Here is an 18,231-nt window from a genome sequence, read left to right as displayed (position 1 = left end):
CATCTGATACAGACTGAGAGACCATTTAAAAGTTTACGATACCTTTGCAGGTATTTTGAGTTAATTAGTTGATTAGGTTGTGACACCATGACTTTCTAAGATTGAAGTTTTTCACAATATTCTAATTGTCTGAGACACTGCATTTTGGGTTTTCATTATCTAAAAGCCACAATTATCAAAATTTCAAAGATTGAATATTTTAAATAGTTTCGCACTATGTGTTATGAATCTATATAATATATGGATTTCACATTCTGAAATGGGTGACGAAAAATATTGAACTTTTTCATAATATTCAAATTTTTTTTAGATGTACCTGTATATTCCCATTCCCACCAAAGGTGGCGCTGCACTAGTATTTAGCAAGCGTGGGACAAATCCCACGTGAAAAAGAAAACTGTTGCGAGTTTAACGTGGAGATGAAGCTATCGCTGATTTGGGTTTTTTATTGTGTCTTATGCAAGTATGCTGCAGAAATACACTGCAACAACAGACTTAGTATAAACAATAGACAAAGCAGTGGACTCTTAACACCATCGCTATGTATTTACCCACAATGCAATGCTACATCAAATGCAGGAAGTAATTTTTTGTGGTTTGCTTCCTGTATTTGCTCTTATTGAAGCAAACTGAGACTTGAAGCGGACTGAGACTTGTGTTTGTTGGCCGAATCCGCTTCTTTTGTCTGAATCGGAATTTGTTTGGTGCGTTCACATTTCCCCAAACAAAGCCGACTTTCCGAGAAAGCGGACTCGGATTTGAATCAAAATGGCTGATGTGAATGTGTCCTCATAGTCCTCTTAGGCCAAATGAACATACGGGCTGCATGGTGGCATAGTGGCACTGTGACCTCACAGCAAGAAGGTCACTGGTTCAATCCTTGGCTGGGGCATGGTTTGGTCAGCCTTTCTGTGTGGAGTTTGCATGTTCTCCCTGTGTATGCGTTGGTTTTCTCCGGGTACTCCAGCTTCCTCCCACCATCCAAAGACATGCATGTTAGGTTAATTGGTTACTCTAAATTGCCCCTAGGAGTTAGTGGTCATTCATCTCTGTGTGGCCCTGCAATGGACTGGCAATCTGTCCAGGATGTACCCTGCCTTTTGCCCAAAGACTGCTGGGATAGGCTCCAGCTTCCCCGCAACCCTGAATTGGATTAAGCGGTTAGGAAAATGGATGAATGGAATGAATTTATTAATATGAAATTTCTTTGTTAGTGATTTAGTTTGAGAGTAATGACCTTCCTAAAGTATTTTCACATGATAGTTAGTGGATCATCTTTGTCTTGAAGTCCTTAACCGGAATATCAGGTCTTATCAGTTGTTTATGTAACATCCTTCAACAACTTTTAATGTTAGGATGTCAGCAATTAAGAAAGTCCTTTCAATATAGAGTTGTTACCTTCTTACTGCGAACACATGTCAGTCTCTAGCCATGTCCTCAACATGTCCTGATCCCCTTGATAAAGACCTTTTACGTTTGACGCAGAAGACGGATACACAGATGAAACATTTTCGTCCGTCTCTTGCATTGGTTACGTGTAATTTGGTCCGTTTTCAAGGAGTTTAGCTATCTGTCACTTGACACAAGACATGAAACAATTTCACCGGAAACCACAGGGGCAGTGTTCAGACGTCCCTGACACGCAACCAGCAAAAGGAACAAATCAGAGAAGAAGAAGGAGGAACAGGAAGAAGACAACAAAAAAAAAAACACCTGAAGAAGAAGCAGAAGAGGATGAGAACACTAGAAAAACTTTGTAGTTTTATTCTTCTTCTGGTGTTTTTGAATTGTTGTAAACAAACTAATAGCATTGCATTATGGCAATACGGAAGTGAACTCTGAACTCAGCACTGCCCCCTTGTGGACTAGAGGATTTAAGAGCCGGGGCTACGTAAAAGATAGAAGTATGAGAGCGGCGTTGTACGAAACAGAAGTCCATATTTCCGTACGTAGGAAGCAGAAAGCAGCCTGTATGCTCCTCAGTGTGTGGTGTATCCAGTATAAGAGAACCGCTGAAACATTGTGAAGCACTTTCTACAACTTACATGCGTTTTTAATGAAGTGTGAGAGCATTTCGTGAATATTTTCTTCAGGTTTCAGGTCTAGGCTGATGGTTAAAATTCCTGTTTCAGTTCAAGTGGAGTTTCTAGAACGAACGGCCCCTCCTCATCAGCTCAGCCCCCACAGCAACAACGTTTAAAGCCTTGATCGAAGATCCTTGTTGTCAGATCAAACGAACTGAAGTGGGTTTGCTGAAGAACCCTCTGCAAGGTGATGAGGTTTCCTGAAGTACAAACTCATTTTATGAACCTTTCCTCTGAACTAGTCGAGGTCCAATCCGAAGATTCAGCGAGGTGCTTGTGAAAAGAGATTTTAGCTTTGATTCCATTCAAAGTCGTCGCATTAAAACATCATTGTCTGAATTAGATTGAGAATAAAAAAAACACACTGCCAGGTGTGTTATTATTGACCTAATCTGAAAAGTACATTAAATATTCCACAAGTTCCCAAATCACATGAATAAAATCCGCCTTGAATCCAGAAGGAAATCTTTTTGAACGTTTTTCTATTAAAAATGAATATTTTTTCTGATTTTCTGGTTTGTATTTAATCCCGTCTCCATGTAGTTTGTTATTTTCTGCATAGAAATACTTCAAAGATGATCCTTCATCTTCTGAGAAATGGAAAATCCAATCATGAGGCCATAATTGAGAGCAAATTTAAAACCAATTATTTTCAAAAGGCTCCTTTTAAAGAAATAATCTACTTTAAGAACATTTAATTTAGATTTGATTTTTACTGATATGTCTTATTTATTTCTTTATATTTATAATCAATAAGCTCTAGTCTTTTTCATCAAGTAATAAGCTCTTTGGATCAGAGAGCTTCATCCAGTAAAACAAAATGCAAGTTTCTGTCTCTGAGATGTTCTCCAACGAGACGGTGATCTTGTAGACGACCCATCCAACCCTGCTTTCTCTCATTATGCCTTTTTCTGTGATTAATTCCACATTTTCTGAAATTCAATATAAAAATAGGAGATTTTGTTTGTGTCTGTTGTGTATCAGCTCAGGTTTCAGAGATGATGGAAGGAACGAAACTTGCAACTACGCTTGTGTTTGTCAAATTTGGAAGTTCCCTCTGTGTCACTTACACAAGGTTTTTAATATTTCAGTCCAAACGTAGGCTTTAGCTTTCAGAGATCATGGGTACAAACACTTCATATGATACCCAGTTATAAGATATGAAAGCTACAAGTAATTACTGTTTTGATTGTATTATTTATCCTTGGATACATATATATATATATATATATATATATATATATATATATATATATATATATATATATATATATATGTATATATATATATATATATATATATGGACGGTATATATATATATATATATATATATATATATATATATATATATATATATATATATATATATATATATATATATGTATAATTAGCATCTTTATTTCATAAACATCGTTTTTAAAGATATATTGAACCAAAATAATTAATCAGTCAGACTTTGACAAAAGTAAAACTATTTATTTTCTTTTCGGCTTCGTCCATTATAAGGTCACTGGAATCTGTAGCCCGTCCCAGCAATCATCAGACTAGAGGCGGGTCCACCCTGGACTGGTCGCCAGTCCACTCACACACACTCCAAGGGACAACCAATTAACCTAACATGCATGTGTGTGGATGGTGGGAGGAAGCCGGAGAACCCACACACACACAGGGAGAACACACAGAACAGCTACCGTTCAGCCGAGGCTCGAACCAGCGGCCTGTGAGGTCGCACTGCTGCACCATGCAGCCAAATTAAAGCTAAAATGTACCAAATTTTCAGATTTTATTCATTTATTTATATTCTGTGTGTGTGTGTGTATGTGTGTGTGATCCTGCATTGATATTCTTAAAAACACACGTGTTTGCATGTGGATGTGTTTTGGTCCACTGCATGTGTGTTTTTGTGTGTATAAACATACATGTGTGTGGATTCTATATATTTACATGTGTGCATGCATCTGTGCTAGTAATTTCCTGTACGTCTGAGTGTGTGTGTGTGTGTGTGTGTGTGTGTGTGTGTGTGTGGGTGTCTTCGTATATGTGCCAAACTGGTCCAGCTGGCATCGGTTGTAGCTGAAGCCGAGGCCGCTGTATCAGTCATACAAAAAAAGAAAAAACACACTCCCTCTCACACACTCACACAGCCGACCACATTCCTATTCTGTAGGCCTGTAATTATCAACCTCTTCTGCATGGACTACCATGTTGGCACGCATTCAGCGCTGGTCTATACACGCCTGATTCCAACGCTGCAACTGCGCACACGCTTCATTTTCCTCCACACACGCTCGCTATAAAACCCCTTCATTTCATCTCGTACCGCTGCTCCGACAGAGCAACATAATTACACGCTAACCGTGGTTTGATATTTAGACTGGCTGGAGATTTAAGGTTTTATCCAAAAAGAAGGTCTGTGTGGTTAAAAATAGTCATCGAAGCAGTCCCGCGGCTCGGAGGAGGGAAAGTCTGTTCCCAAGCTGGATAGGAAATTAGCTTTTGTTGTCGGCATCTCGGTGCGTTTGCACAAATTCATCAGACGCCTTTTTCACAGCGAGACACACTCAGGCGCTCAGATGCCGGTCGGGTACCTGCCAAAGTGGCTTCACCTTCTCGTCGCGTACTTATCAGGCCCTGGACCTCGTTTAAAGAGCTGTGATATCTGCTTTCAATCAAGCACGTTTCATCACGTTCGACCAAAAATGTTCTTTGGTCTCTTTTCTCATGTCGTAAGACGTGTGTGAGATGTTGAACGCCCTGAGCAACACGCAGCGCGGCGTTTATCCTCAGATCTTGCAGCAGAAAAGGCAAAGTGTCACCAAGCAGTCTCTGTTGTCTTGCCTTATTATAACTTACTTACTTCAGGTCCACCGCGCTACATCCAGGTTTCTGCCTTCATGTCAAGGATTCAGTACGATGCTGGAAACATTCCTCAGAGATTTCGCTCCTTGTAGACATGATAGATCCCAAAGCTGCTCTGCTGGATGGAGATCTGGTGACTGTGGAGGCCGTTGGAGGACAGTGAACTCATCGTCATGGTGGAGATGATGTGAGCTTTGTGACATGGTGCATCATCCTGCTGGGAGTTTCCATCAGAAGATGCTACACTGTGCTCAGAAAGGGATGGACATGGTCAGCAGCAGGACTCAGGTAGGCTGTGCTGGTTAAACCAGGTCATGTTGGGACTAAGGGGACCAAAGTGGGACCAGAAAATAGCCTGAAGTCTTGATAAGAAGACAGGATGGATCCATGCTTTCAGCTGAACCTCACGAGACTCATCAGACCAGGCAACATTTTGCTTCAACAGTCCAGTTTTGGAGTGTGTGTGTGTGTGTGTGTGTTGTTTCATTTTATTAGCTGACGGAACCCTGGCATGGTGTTCTGCTGTATTCTGGTCCAGACAGCTGCTGCTCGCTGGATGTTTTCTCTTCTTCAGACCTTCTCTGGAAACACTGGAGATGGTTGTGTGTGAAAATCCCAGTAAACACTCAGACCAACAACCATGCTGCGTTCAAAGTCCCGTAAATCTCCTTTCTTCCTCATTCTGATGCTCAGATTGAACTTCAGCAAGTCGTCTACATGACTGAGTTGCTGCCGTGCCATTGGCTGATTGGACACTTGGAGATGCTGGAGATGATAAGTTGGAACATTTATGGAAAGTTATTCAAGCTTGGGCTGCACAGTGGCACAGTGGTTAGCATTGTGGCCTTGCAGCAAGAAGGTGGTCACTGGTTCGATCCTTGGCTGGGGCAGGGTTTGGTCAGTGGCCTTTCTGTGTGGAGTTTGCATGTTCTCCCTGTGTACGCGTGGGTTCTCTCCAGCTTCCTCCCACCGTCCAAAGACATGCATGTTAGGTTAACTGGTTACTCTAAATTGTCCCTAGGAATGAGTGTGAGTGGTTGTTCATCTCTCTGTGTGGCCCTGCGATGGACTGGCGAGCTGTTCAGGGTGTACCCTGCCTTCGCCGAAGAGACAGCTGGGATAGGCTCCAGCTTCCTGCAACCCTGAATTGGATTAAGCGGTTAGGAAAATTAAGCTTTTTTTTTATTCTTCTTTGTGTACACCAACTTATATTAACAAGTTACATTTGAAATGCACGTAGGGATGCTATAAAATCCACCTCAAAACGTGCACACGCCTGAACAAGAAGCCAGTTAACACGCATGTCCTGCGATTAATGACGTCTTCACAAACACCTGCTCCAACTTCCAGACTCCCAGCATCAGCCAGTAATAAGCACATGGCTTGCACTATTAAACTAACTTTTCATGAGTCAATCATACATTTTCTTGAATAAATTACAGTAAAAAGTACTTTGATATCTTCACGGTGATTCCCACATGATGAATACTTGGGTGTTTGTCGAGGCTGGTTGCTCGTTTCTGTGTTTTTCGGCTGCAGACGTTGCTTCGTGTCCAGCATCCGTCCACTCAAACCAAAAGAAACCAAATCGAAGCCGTAAACCAGCAGCCACCTGATCCTTTTGGATCAAGGGTTCAGGCTGTTCTTTGGATTTGCTGTCCATCTCTAGTTGCTATGGTGCATCTTCTTTCTATCAATTACTGTTTTATGGTGTCTGAACTCTACCTGTGGAGGTCGCGCTGTGGTACCATCAAGAATCCCACAATGGAGGGAAGAAAACATGTTCAGTCTGTCATCGTCGGTCCTGTTTATTACATCAGGAGCTGCAGGAACTAATTTCTGTTCTGATACTGTGTTTGGTTTGTGTACAGTTGCTCAGTAAGTACGCTAATGAGTCTCCATGGACTCAGATTTGTTCACTGAGACACAGAATGAGGCATGTTCTGGATGTCTCCACCTACCATTAAAGAAATTCCCCAGAAGACGTAGTTCCTTCTCATCCAGTCATCTTATGGATCTGATGTGAGACGTGCTTCCCGGTTTTCATCGTCTTTAATGAAATATTTTGACTCATATTTAGTGTGAACCTGAAGGAAACGTGAGAAGTCTGTGTTTGCAGTGTGAACCTTTCCGTTCTGTGTATAGATCTATGCATCGCGAGCGTGACAGATGTACGTTTGGACACACAAACAAACACAGATTCACTCTTCAAGCAGGAAATTCTCGTTTCACTTCTTTTTCTACTTCAGATTTTCTATGAAGTGAGATGCCGCCGTGTTTGGGAGCCAAATCCATTTAACTGCTGTTTATTTTGTGCTGTTTAATGTCTAAATGATTGCATTTATTCATCAAACTGTCAACGTTTAGATAGAAATGTTATTTCAGGACAGGAAGTGTTGTGGGACCAGTTGGTCCGTAACACCTTCGCGACTGAGAGACATCAGTATTCTCTCGTTTGGTCTCATTACGCCAAAATTTGCATCAGCAGCAGATTAAATACAACTTTAAACAGACATTTCAGTTAAGAGAGTAATTATTCTGTCATAAATGTCTGTTCTGTTTATTTTAAACAATCGATGGGTCTGAAATACATCTTAAGTAGCCTCTGTTTGTAAGACAGAAACATTATAAAGTCAGTGAAAATGAATAAATGAGGAAACAGGTTGGACTCTTTAATACCTGGCCAAAGAAAAAGATATTTCTTTTTTTTTTTTTTTTTCAAATCTTAAATCTTAATATTTAACTAAATGTAAATGAATAAATAAAAAGGGACAATTATTATTATTATTTTTTTTAATGTATTACCTTGCAATGTCATAATAGTTGTAATGTAACACGTGTCCACCAGGGGGCAGAAGACAAACAACAGCTTATATTTACCACGATTTCTACCACATGGTGATGAAATAGGTCTCAGAAACTGAATGAAATGTGATTTATTAGACATTAAAAAGGGTTGTTTTCTCATTTTCTACTCTTTACAAATGAAGACAAAAAGATTCGTCCGCATTATGAAGTCAGAGGCGTGCAGTTTTTATCCCTTTCCTCTTACATCTACGTAATAAGTGATTAACGCTTCTTTTCTCCACCATTGAAGGTTTTTTCTGTAAATATGGAGGCTAGTTCTTTCTGCGATGTCTCTTTGTACTAACTGCATCTTCTTTTCTTCCTGTTCCAGGTAAAACTGAGAGGAGCTCATACTCGTACAGCAGGGAGTCCAACCCACACTGCCATCAGGTCAGTTCTGCTGATAATTTCCTCTTTTATCAAAGCACAGCGTCTTTCACCCCAAGTTCACAAGAAAATGGGAAAGACAGAGGCGCAAACTGCTGGGATGATACTGGGTTTATTGATGGGTGTAGTTGCTAACTGTCTATGACGGCTGTTACCTGAATACATCCAGTTAGCTTGTGGAAATACTTTAGGAATCTGCTTCCAACGCTGGCTGGCACTTCGAGCCCTGCTGATAAATACAGAGCCTTGATTTTAGAAGATGTGAACAGCTAAACCTCCAAACAGATGCCGGATATGCAAGGCTGCCATCATTCATGCTTGAATGATTAAAAGCAAGTGCATTACTGACTTAACTCGTCATTTCTGGCGCTGGGTGGACAAAATCAAGTTCAGCACACGATTTCCATCTCTGACACGAACCAGAACACTGAAAGAATCTTGCAAGAATCTTATTTCTCAATCCAAAATGGAGCCTTAAGGTTAGAGCTTACGGATGCAATTTTAAGCCACATCTATCCTTTTAGCTTTGATTTATGCTGTTCCTGACTCTACATGTCGACTGAGTACTAAGTTGCTCCCCAGTAAAGTTAAAGTTGGAACTTTATGGTGTCTTCATGACATGCACATATTTCCTGCCATTATTTAAACTTCACATGATAAACACCATTAAACACTCTCAGCTTCCCACTTGTCAATCAGCCTAATGACTGCTATAAACAACAGCTGTTACATGTTTTCAATCACTTCTAGAAAAAAAAACACTTAACTTATCCATATATCTCAAACTTTATATGAATCATTCATAAATCTGACTTTAAAGTCTGTTGTTGTCAGGTAGTTGCACCAGGTGTTGTGTGGACTTTAACAAATGTTTGGATTTTTCCTCTGCTGTTCTCATGGTCTATACATATCTGTGATGAGGCGAACTCTGATAATTAAATACATCTACAGATGCTGGGATCTGATTCTGCCAATTGAAAATGAAACACAGACCCACTTTGCTTTATTTCGCTGAACGCTATGTTAAAAAGAAAATAAATAAATTCCATCAGCTCCATTCCAGCTCAGGCTGCTGGACACGTGAGCCTGATGTTATACATTAATTTTTCTCTTCGTCTCAAAAAGCTTTTGATTAAAACGTACCATGCAGATATTTGAAGGAAAATGTAAGCTGTGCAAAAAACATGTTACTGGTGAAAATGAAGAACTTTGGGTTTTGAATGAGAAGAAAACAGATGGATAGCTGTGGAGAATTTAGATCTGTTGCCGATATGAAGACGTTTTTGCTAAAGCACTTCCTCACAGTTGTTCTAAAACTCTTTAAATATGATCAGTTTGGTGTTAAAGTTGTAAAATAAGAGTTGAACGTTAATCATGCAGCAGAGCTTGTTTCATAACTCATTCTTTTAAAGTATCCTACTAGGTAGCATCACAATTAGCATAAAAGCAGCACTTTCCTTCAGTTGAATGAATCATTTTAAGTATTTTGCTTTACCTGTTATTAAAAGTAAAAATATCTTGTTTTGCAGACTTAAATCTGCAGAATGAGTTTCTTTCCTTTCAGCCTTAGCGCTACTGTTTCCATGCTCCTTAGAAAATGTTAACATGCTGTTAGCATGCCACCAGTTAGCATAGCACTTAGCATAAAGCAGGTTTTATTTGAACTTTTATTAATTATTACTTAAATTCTTTGGATTTGACTATTAAAAGTTAAAACATCTTATTTGGAAGCTTAATGTTTTGCAGACTTTCATCAGAATTATATTTATTTCAACATTAACTGCACCATTTTCATGCTGTTTACAAATGTTAGCTGCTGAAATCGTAGTTAATTTTGGATGATGAATTTGGGCAAGTTAGCTCCGGTTTAGCTCAGCTAGCTTTTAGCTACGGGCAGGTTGTAATATTATGGGTGTCAACCATCAACCTCAGCCCCCTCTTAGCTCTACCTCTTTGCCCTTTTCTCCTTTATTTTCTGAGAGTGACGACAATATATTTCAGTTAAATCTGTTTACATTTAGTCAACAAAGCTAACTGTGTGTGTATGCTATCCTTGTTCGTGTTGTGTTTCTTTGCTCCAGTAGTGCAGCGCTTGAGATGATTTTGACTTGTTTTTCTTCATTTTGTTTTTAGCTTTTTCTTTTGTTACTATTTTTTATTATCACTATTTTTTATGGTTTTAAACTGACCAATACTAAGATATTAAATGATGAATCGGAATGACTTTCAGTGAACCTGCAAACATGGAGTGAAAAAAGGAAAACCAGTGTGGAGGAAAGAATCTTCTGTAGAGTAGAATAGTGGACATTGCAATTCCTCTGATAATAAAAAGCGATTAATACTATTTTTCAAATAAAGGATGCAGGAGAACTGGGTAAATTTTACTAAATGTATTGATCCAGGACAAGATTCCTGGTGTGGGTTTCCAATTCGGACACAGAATGTAGAGCCAGCCTCGCAGAGTGACGAAGGGTGAGAGTCCCAGTTTGGCATCTGAAGAACCCGAGCATGTTTTCAGACTTTAGAAAGGCCTTTCCTTTCCATTCGATCCCTTCCTTTCTGTCATGAGGACAGGATTTGACCATGACAACGTCAAGAATAAAGAGACACACATACACACACACACAAACACACACACATAAAGAGATGCCGGTTATTTTTTCCTCATGCCAAATGTGTACTGGAATAGTTTACATGCAGATATCTTCCATAGGCTGAATTAAATATAGCTACTGGTTGACGTTGAGTCTGTTTGAGCTGTCCTCTGTCCTCTATTAATTCATTCAATCGTTTTTTTTTTATTCACTTGTTCATTTTAACGTTAACATTTTACGTTTGTTTTATTTTATATTCTATTGGTCATGGCTTCGTCAGTTACCTGCTTTGTTCATTTAATTATAGTTGTTGGTTCAGTTTGTCTTTATGAGAACATTTTAGTGATTCATTTGTATTTGAATTCACTCATTCACCTTGCAATGTTTCATGTTTTCATGTGTTCATTTATTCAGGACTTGTCCAATTGCTGAGCTTTTCAATATTATTGTACTTCTTTTGTTCAATAGTTTGTTCATTTATTCATTCATCCTTCCATCCATCTGTTCATTCATTCATTCATTCATTCATTCATCTGTTGATTCATCAATCCATCCATTTGTCCGTCTGTTTGTTAGTTCATTCGTTCATTGATGTATCCTTCCATCCACCCATTCATACATTCATTCATTCATATAATGAGTCACTGATTTATGTTTTAGGTTCAACTGAAGTATATTCAATATTATCATAATAGTACAATCTCAGTTCATTTGTTTTTAATTTTGTGTTTGTTCGTTCGTCCGTCCATCAGTCCATTTGTCCGTTCATTCATTCATTCATTCATTCATTCATTCGTTCATTCGTTCGTTCATTCATTCATTCATTCATTCATTCATACATTCATACATTCATTCCTTGAACTTTTACTAATTTTGCAGCTGATAACTAACAATCCAAGGTGTTTCTTAACAAACTCATGAAGCTTCTTTTACTCACCGATTTCCTGTCAGTTTGTCTCTTGTTTGGTTTCAGTAACAAAAGCTGCGGCGCTAACTGATCGATAACTGTGAGATTGTTTAGAAGGATTTCAGTAGACTGGTAATCAGTTCTTTAACTGGTGATCGGAGTGAAAACCTCACAGTGGCACTACGATGCAGGGTTTACATGTACAGACTGCTGCGTTATCACTCCACCTTACTGGTGTCAGTATTTTGGTACAATTACACTTTTGGTTCACCAGACCGATTGCTATTTATTTGGTCCTTAATCAGTCGATTTGTTTAGTTTTCTATTGATGAATCCATCCATTTGTCCCTCGGTTCAGTTATTCATTTGATACTCATCCATTTCCTGTTTTTGTTCAGTTGTTTGTCTAAAATTCAGTTTGACTTGATAACTCTTTGATCCATCCATCCATCCATTTATCAGCATCCATCGCGCTGATCTTTCATTTATAACCACCTCTTACATCCAGCTGGGGCCTTTGTACCAGGCAACAGCAAACCATAGAGGACAAAAATATGAAATAAATCAAACATTACTGCCTCGCTGCCCATTTTCCTACCAGGCTGCTGTCAAATTATCCTGCTACACAGTCTGAATGGCTCCTGATGGAAATTGTTGGAAATGGCAGATTAATTTACATGCTGGGCTGAAGTCCAACATCCTTGGCTGTTAGTGAAAGATTGAGAGAGAAAGAGAGAGTAAAAAAGGAAAAAAAAAAAAAAATCACTTAAAAGGATTGAGCTCAAATCGTAACAGCAGAAAGATTTCCAGTGACCCCATTTCACTTCACCTGTCTCCCACCAAGCTAAGCCGATTTCTACCTGTGGAGTTAAGTTCAGGTAACTTGCTGTTAAATTGGGTTCAGTTTTACATTTATTCTTTTTAATGTGCGATTAGTTACGACCAGTTTATCCGTTTAAATGTTAAACATCGCTCTCGTACCAACACTTTTCTGCATAAATACATTCATTCAGACCCTTTTCACTCGTGTCAGATAATTATTTTATAATACGACCATATTTCCACGCGACACATCAGTTTCCACAGTGAACTGAAACATGGAACGAGTCCGTTTACCTTCACAGTGAACCTCAAAGCGAAGTCCAGCTTTTAGCATGTTTCTGACCAGGAAACACAGTTGTCTCTGCTGTTTATTTTCTGCACGACGGAGCTTTTGCTCCTCGTCGTTTTGCTGCGAACAGGCAATCTGACAGGGTCAAGGGGACTCGCCGAGCTATAAATGGGTGATGGGGGCTGGCAAACATGGCTTCCTGCCAAGGTTAGAGCCCAGCTCCCCCCAACATTTAGCTCTGTTCTCACTATAAAACAGCCAAACAACAACAGCCCCCCCCCACGCCATGGCCGGCTGGCAGAAGGTGGCGTGAATACAGTTGTACGTTGCCTGGTCAATGCGTTGCTGATGAAACAAAAAGGTTTTTGCAACTCTGACAATCGCAGAAAATGTTTAGCCTGTTACCAAGACAACCATTGATTTTATGTTTATTTTTTTCAGCATGTGTCAGTATTTCATTAAATATATGTAAGAGAAAAATGAAGTAAAATTTAATTTAATTAAATTTAATTAAACAAAATGAAAGAAAAACTGTTTGTTGTTTATTTTCTGTTGGTGCCTTTATCCGGAGATCACTGAGCGACTTGTCCTGTTATAACCAGTTACTTTTTGTCTTTGCGATGCGATGTAACCGGTTACAGGCTTTGTTTTGTTGGTGAGCTTAACAAGAAGCTGCTAGCGCCAAAGCTTCTGCTAACTGTCAACGTTGGTCAGAATCCATCAGCGGAAGTTGATACAGTCGCAGTGTTTACTGTTCACTTTCTGGCTTCCTGAACTATAACACAGAAAGAAGTTGGTTTTATTTCTAAATGTAATTTTTTTTTAACAACAAAACAACCATTACCCTGAAAGAGTTCATTTCCACCCAGTTAGGCTCAGGTTTATAAGTGACAAGTACAAGCTTATAGTGAGTACGAACCTCTGAACACCTAACTGAATTATTAAAAATAAAATAAATTATTTAAAAAAAAATAAGAAAAAATATAACAAAAAAGACTGGAATGAAATGAAAAACAATTAAATTTTATAATATTACAATTAAAAATAAATTATAAAATAATAACAAAAATATAACAAAAAAGGCTGGAATGAAATACAATTAAATATTAAACAAATGAAAAATAAAAAATAAATAAAATAAATTAATAAACAATATCAAATAAAATAACAAAAATAATCAGTTAAAATAAAGAAAATAAATTTTAGAAAAGTCCAGAAGTGGTTTGTTGTGTTTTGCAACGCTTTCTGCCAAAATACAAATTATCTTCATCATATTATCTTTATCTACGTCTGTTTCTGCTGTTTTCTTGCCAACCACCAAACAAAGGAAGGCAAACATTCTTCATCTGACCACCTTCCAGGTGGTGTTGGGTGAAGGCGGCTGGGTGGAGGTGGGCTGAGGGTGGAGCCTCCACCAGAACTGTTCCCACTGTGCAGCTCTGCTTTCAGACCCGCTCAGAAGATAAATCCTGCTGTTTCCTGTCGTTTCTTCTCATAAGTCTCCGTACATAACGGCCTTTAAGGCCACGTGGTATTTTCTGCAACAAGCCTCTTTGTTTAAGACGAAATCCTCCCGTTGGGACTAAAACAGCGATCGGCGTTGATGTCTGTAGATATTCCTGATCCCATCGGATGATTCCTGATCAATGTTCACATTGATGCAACCTGCAAGTTAATTTACCTTTATTACAAACACCCTTTTATCTTCATGAAGAGTTATTTTATATTCCCCAGAGGATGAACCTTTAAACTTTGGATCCTCTTTGTGATATTTCCTCATCGAGTCGATCTTTCCACTTTTTACTCCTCCTGCTTCAGCCGTAAGAGGACCTCCATGTTTGTTCTTTCCTCATTTTACGGCTCTAATTTGTTGCTTCACAACTGCCAAGTGTCACCTGGACTCCCATAACCACGCTGGAAACACCCTCCTGGGTAGCATATTATACGACCAACACACACACACACACACACACACACACACACACACACACACACACACACACACACACACGGCTTTCCTGTAGCTGCTATCTAAAGGGACACTCTGTCTATGTAGCAGAAAGACCATCATCATCAGGATGAAGGGATGAAAATAGTTATTTCTCCCCATTCTCATTTTTTCCCCTCTCTTTTACTTTTTCATTCATTCAGTCCAGAGCTTTACACACACACACACACACACACACACACACACACACACACAGGCGTGCTCAGCCACACCAAAGCATGCCTGTCATGCAGTTATCGCCTGGCAGATCAGTGGGTTAGGCTCGGGCCGGTAGCTAAAGCTGAGACAGCAGAGGGCTGGATGTGAGGTTTCTCTGGAATGCAACATGAAAAAAAGCCTTTAACCCCTTCACACACACATGCAGACACACACATCAGTCAGTGGAAAGTGCTGAAGGCATCGTTTTGAAGCTTCCCAAGTTTTCAGACGCCCTCAGAAGCTGCGTTTACCTATTAAACAAGCTGCACACATCCACACTTCTCCTCATGTTCGCAAGCTTTCTCCATAAATATACATTTAAATTTACTCTCTTGCATGAAATGCAGGCGACAGGGAAAATATTTGCATTTTGAATAATCGGGGATAAATAAGCAGCGAGCGGCGCCGAGTTTCTATCTGCAGATGTGACATCATCTCCTCATTCAGTCCTCCATGGACCTCACCGAGCTCAACGGGTCCTTCAAACTCGTAGAGGGCTCTCCAAACACATTCACCTCTGACCTCCACGCTGATCTGATGGGTCAAGAGACTGCAGAGAGAGAGAGAGAGCTCTCAACGTATCCTCCTTTGCTCTCATTCGCCGTCTCTTCTTTCTGATTTTGTATTTTTCTCTACTTTTTGCTTCAGTCTTTTCTACTTTTCTACAGAAACATCTGTAGTCGGCTTCATGTCTGCATTTACTGGAATGGAAAAGACATTCAGAAGTGTATTGATCACGTACAAACACCTAAATATAATCCTGCGAGTGGCCTGTAAAGAAAAGCAACAAGGAGCTGGTAGCTGGCTGAATCAGCAACCTGTAATCTGTGGATGGACAGAGGTAAAGACCAAGCAGCAACCTCCGGCGGTTAAAAGTGAAGCCTCTGTGGAAGTGCATAAAACCGCAGTTCCCCCTTCATCCACTAGGGGCTCCAGAACAGAGCTAATCCCCATTGACTCCCATGTTAAAAAGGCCAACTTCACAGCAGAAATAAACATGACAGACATGTTTTTAATTTTTTCTAACTTGCCCGTTTAAAAGTAATTTAATCTCAAAGTTCGGCACATTTAGGGGCGTGTCCTTTTGATTGACAGGTACCAATCTCCGGCTTCAAGTCAGAAGAACGTAGAACAGCCGCGGTCTTTAGCCGGTTAGCATCGTGACTTAGCTTTAGCCCGCTTGCCTCCGTTAGCTGGTTAGCTCCTGTTATCTCCCGGTTTGCTCGGTTAGCTCTTAGCTACAGAAAGCTCGGAGTTCACTCAACGTCAATCATCCACCATGACGCTCACAGCCCCCCTCTCAGCTCCACCTCTTTGCCTATATTTATATTTTCCGGGCAAGACGACACACCATCTTGGCCTCTGCCAAGATGGCGATGGTAGGAACCGCCCACCGAGCTTCAATCAGCTCTTCAGAAACCTACGGGTGTCGTCACGGAGGCTCCGCCCATCTTTTTATATACGGTCTATGGAGCTGCCTGAAACGAAGCGTCGCCTGAGCAGTTGCTGTTGTGGGGCTGAGAAAAAAGCAGCTGCACTCAAACTACGGCTGCGTTTACTGAAGCACAGCTCTAAAGTTTAATTGACATGTCAGAGAACTGTTTCAGATTGGCTTATAAAGTGCATTCAATTTCCTTTTAAGAATGATTCGTAGACAGCCATGTTTCCATGGTGACCATTTCTGATGAGGATTCAGTGATCAGTCGATGGATCATCTAAAAGTCCAGATGCATCTTTCAGATCTTGTTTCACGTCTTTTTTTGCTTCTTAAGATGAAATAAGGTGTGTATAAATGCTCATCATGCATAGTGTAAAAGAACATAAATGTCACATTTGTGGTTTTCTGCCATTTTTCTTCCCCAAAATACAAATTAAGCTTCAACTTTTAGTTTAATAGAAGTTTGTCATGAAGTTGACTCAACTTCTTTTAGGCAGCAATTAAAAGTAATTTTTTTAAGTTGAAGCAACCTGATAATTTTTACAGTGTCTGAACAAGAAAGGAGCTCACACAACATTGCAAAGTATTTTAATCAACAGAAATGTTATTTAAGCAGCTTAACGATCCAAAAAATGTATTTCCAGACCATACAAAAAAATGACTGATGTTTTGAAATAAAGACTTCTTCACAGCACTTCATTAGAGACGTCTGCATGTGAAGACCGTACGACTGCGTTGGATCATGGCTGTTGAGAGGAAAACACTCCTGAATTTGTTCCTTTTGAGCACATTGTTGCAGGAATCTGCTGTTTGATGTGCAGCCCTGATGTCAAGGCCATCTTCTAATTCTCTGAAGTAAATCCGCGGCTGCAGCAGAGGAATGAAAGGTGAACCTTCAGACTGACATTATCCAGCTCTCCCTCTTCCTCCTTTCTGCATCCACAGACCTTGAGCTTCATGCAATACTTTCTTCTCTAAATCCTTCTCTCCGAGGTCGGCTTGTAATAGTTGTAGTTGGATTCACTGAGCGCTTTAAACATTCATCAGGCTGATGGATTGCACCTCCTCACGTGGCGTTTGGGCCATTCCTTCTGCTGAACGACGAGTTCTGCTCACTTTTCAGGAAAGTTTCTCCAGTAGAAATGTGGCGAAAGGGCAATAAAAGGGATTTTTATCCTGCAGTGGTTTAAATTTCAGCAAGTTATACAAAATCACTCGGAAGTTTTATCTTTACAAATAAAAAAAAAAAAAAGCCAAAAACTGTTTAAAACAGTTTTTCTCCAATGCATTTAACTGAAGTAGAAATCTGTCACTTGTGAACTGATTGGACAGAGACAATGCATCAAACTGTCCAATCAGATTGCTGCTGGTTCGTTGCCTGCAGCTCTACGGCGGTCCAGAAATGAAGGAAGTCTCATACTTTGACGCTGTCGCCAAAATCACAGCAAAATATTCAGATTATACTTCACAAGGTTCAACCATTTTCATTTAATGTATAAAGGTTTCTGCGATGACAAGATTTGTGTGTAATTTATCTGGAAAATATTTTCATGTGAATCTGAGCAGAGAATCTTGTGCTGGAACTTTATTATGTAGGTGTTGCAGCAATCTCAGCGTCCTGTGTGCCTTTTATTAATCTGGAAATAATAATTACTTTGTGCAGGAGGGAGTTATGTCTGATTTCTAGGGATGAGAAAATCGAATCAAAAAATAGAAAATCTGGATTTTTCGTTTCACAATTTTAAAAAAAATTTTTTGTTGTTGTTAAAAAAATCTTTTTTTTTTAATCAGTAAAATT

At 39.6% G+C, this 18,231-nt stretch overlaps 1 protein-coding gene across 3 annotated transcripts in view; it reads left to right on the top strand.

Annotated features, from left to right (window-relative positions):
• Positions 1-18,231, top strand: part of tcf4 (transcription factor 4) — a 283,617-nt gene that overhangs the window by 126,061 nt on the left and 139,325 nt on the right. For all 3 annotated transcript variants that reach the window (XM_079256445.1, XM_079256444.1, XM_079256446.1), the window contains one exon: positions 8,122-8,180. In XM_079256445.1, the coding sequence (XP_079112571.1) occupies positions 8,122-8,180 (59 nt within the window). The remainder of the gene's footprint in view (positions 1-8,121; positions 8,181-18,231) is intronic.

The sequence above is a fragment of the Telmatherina bonti genome, assembly GCF_933228915.1.
Source record: "Telmatherina bonti genome assembly, chromosome: 17".
In the NCBI taxonomy this organism is placed as follows: domain Eukaryota; kingdom Metazoa; phylum Chordata; class Actinopteri; order Atheriniformes; family Telmatherinidae; genus Telmatherina; species Telmatherina bonti.
The sequence above is the reverse complement of the archived record's forward strand: the minus strand, read 5'-3'. Positions and strand labels throughout refer to the sequence as shown.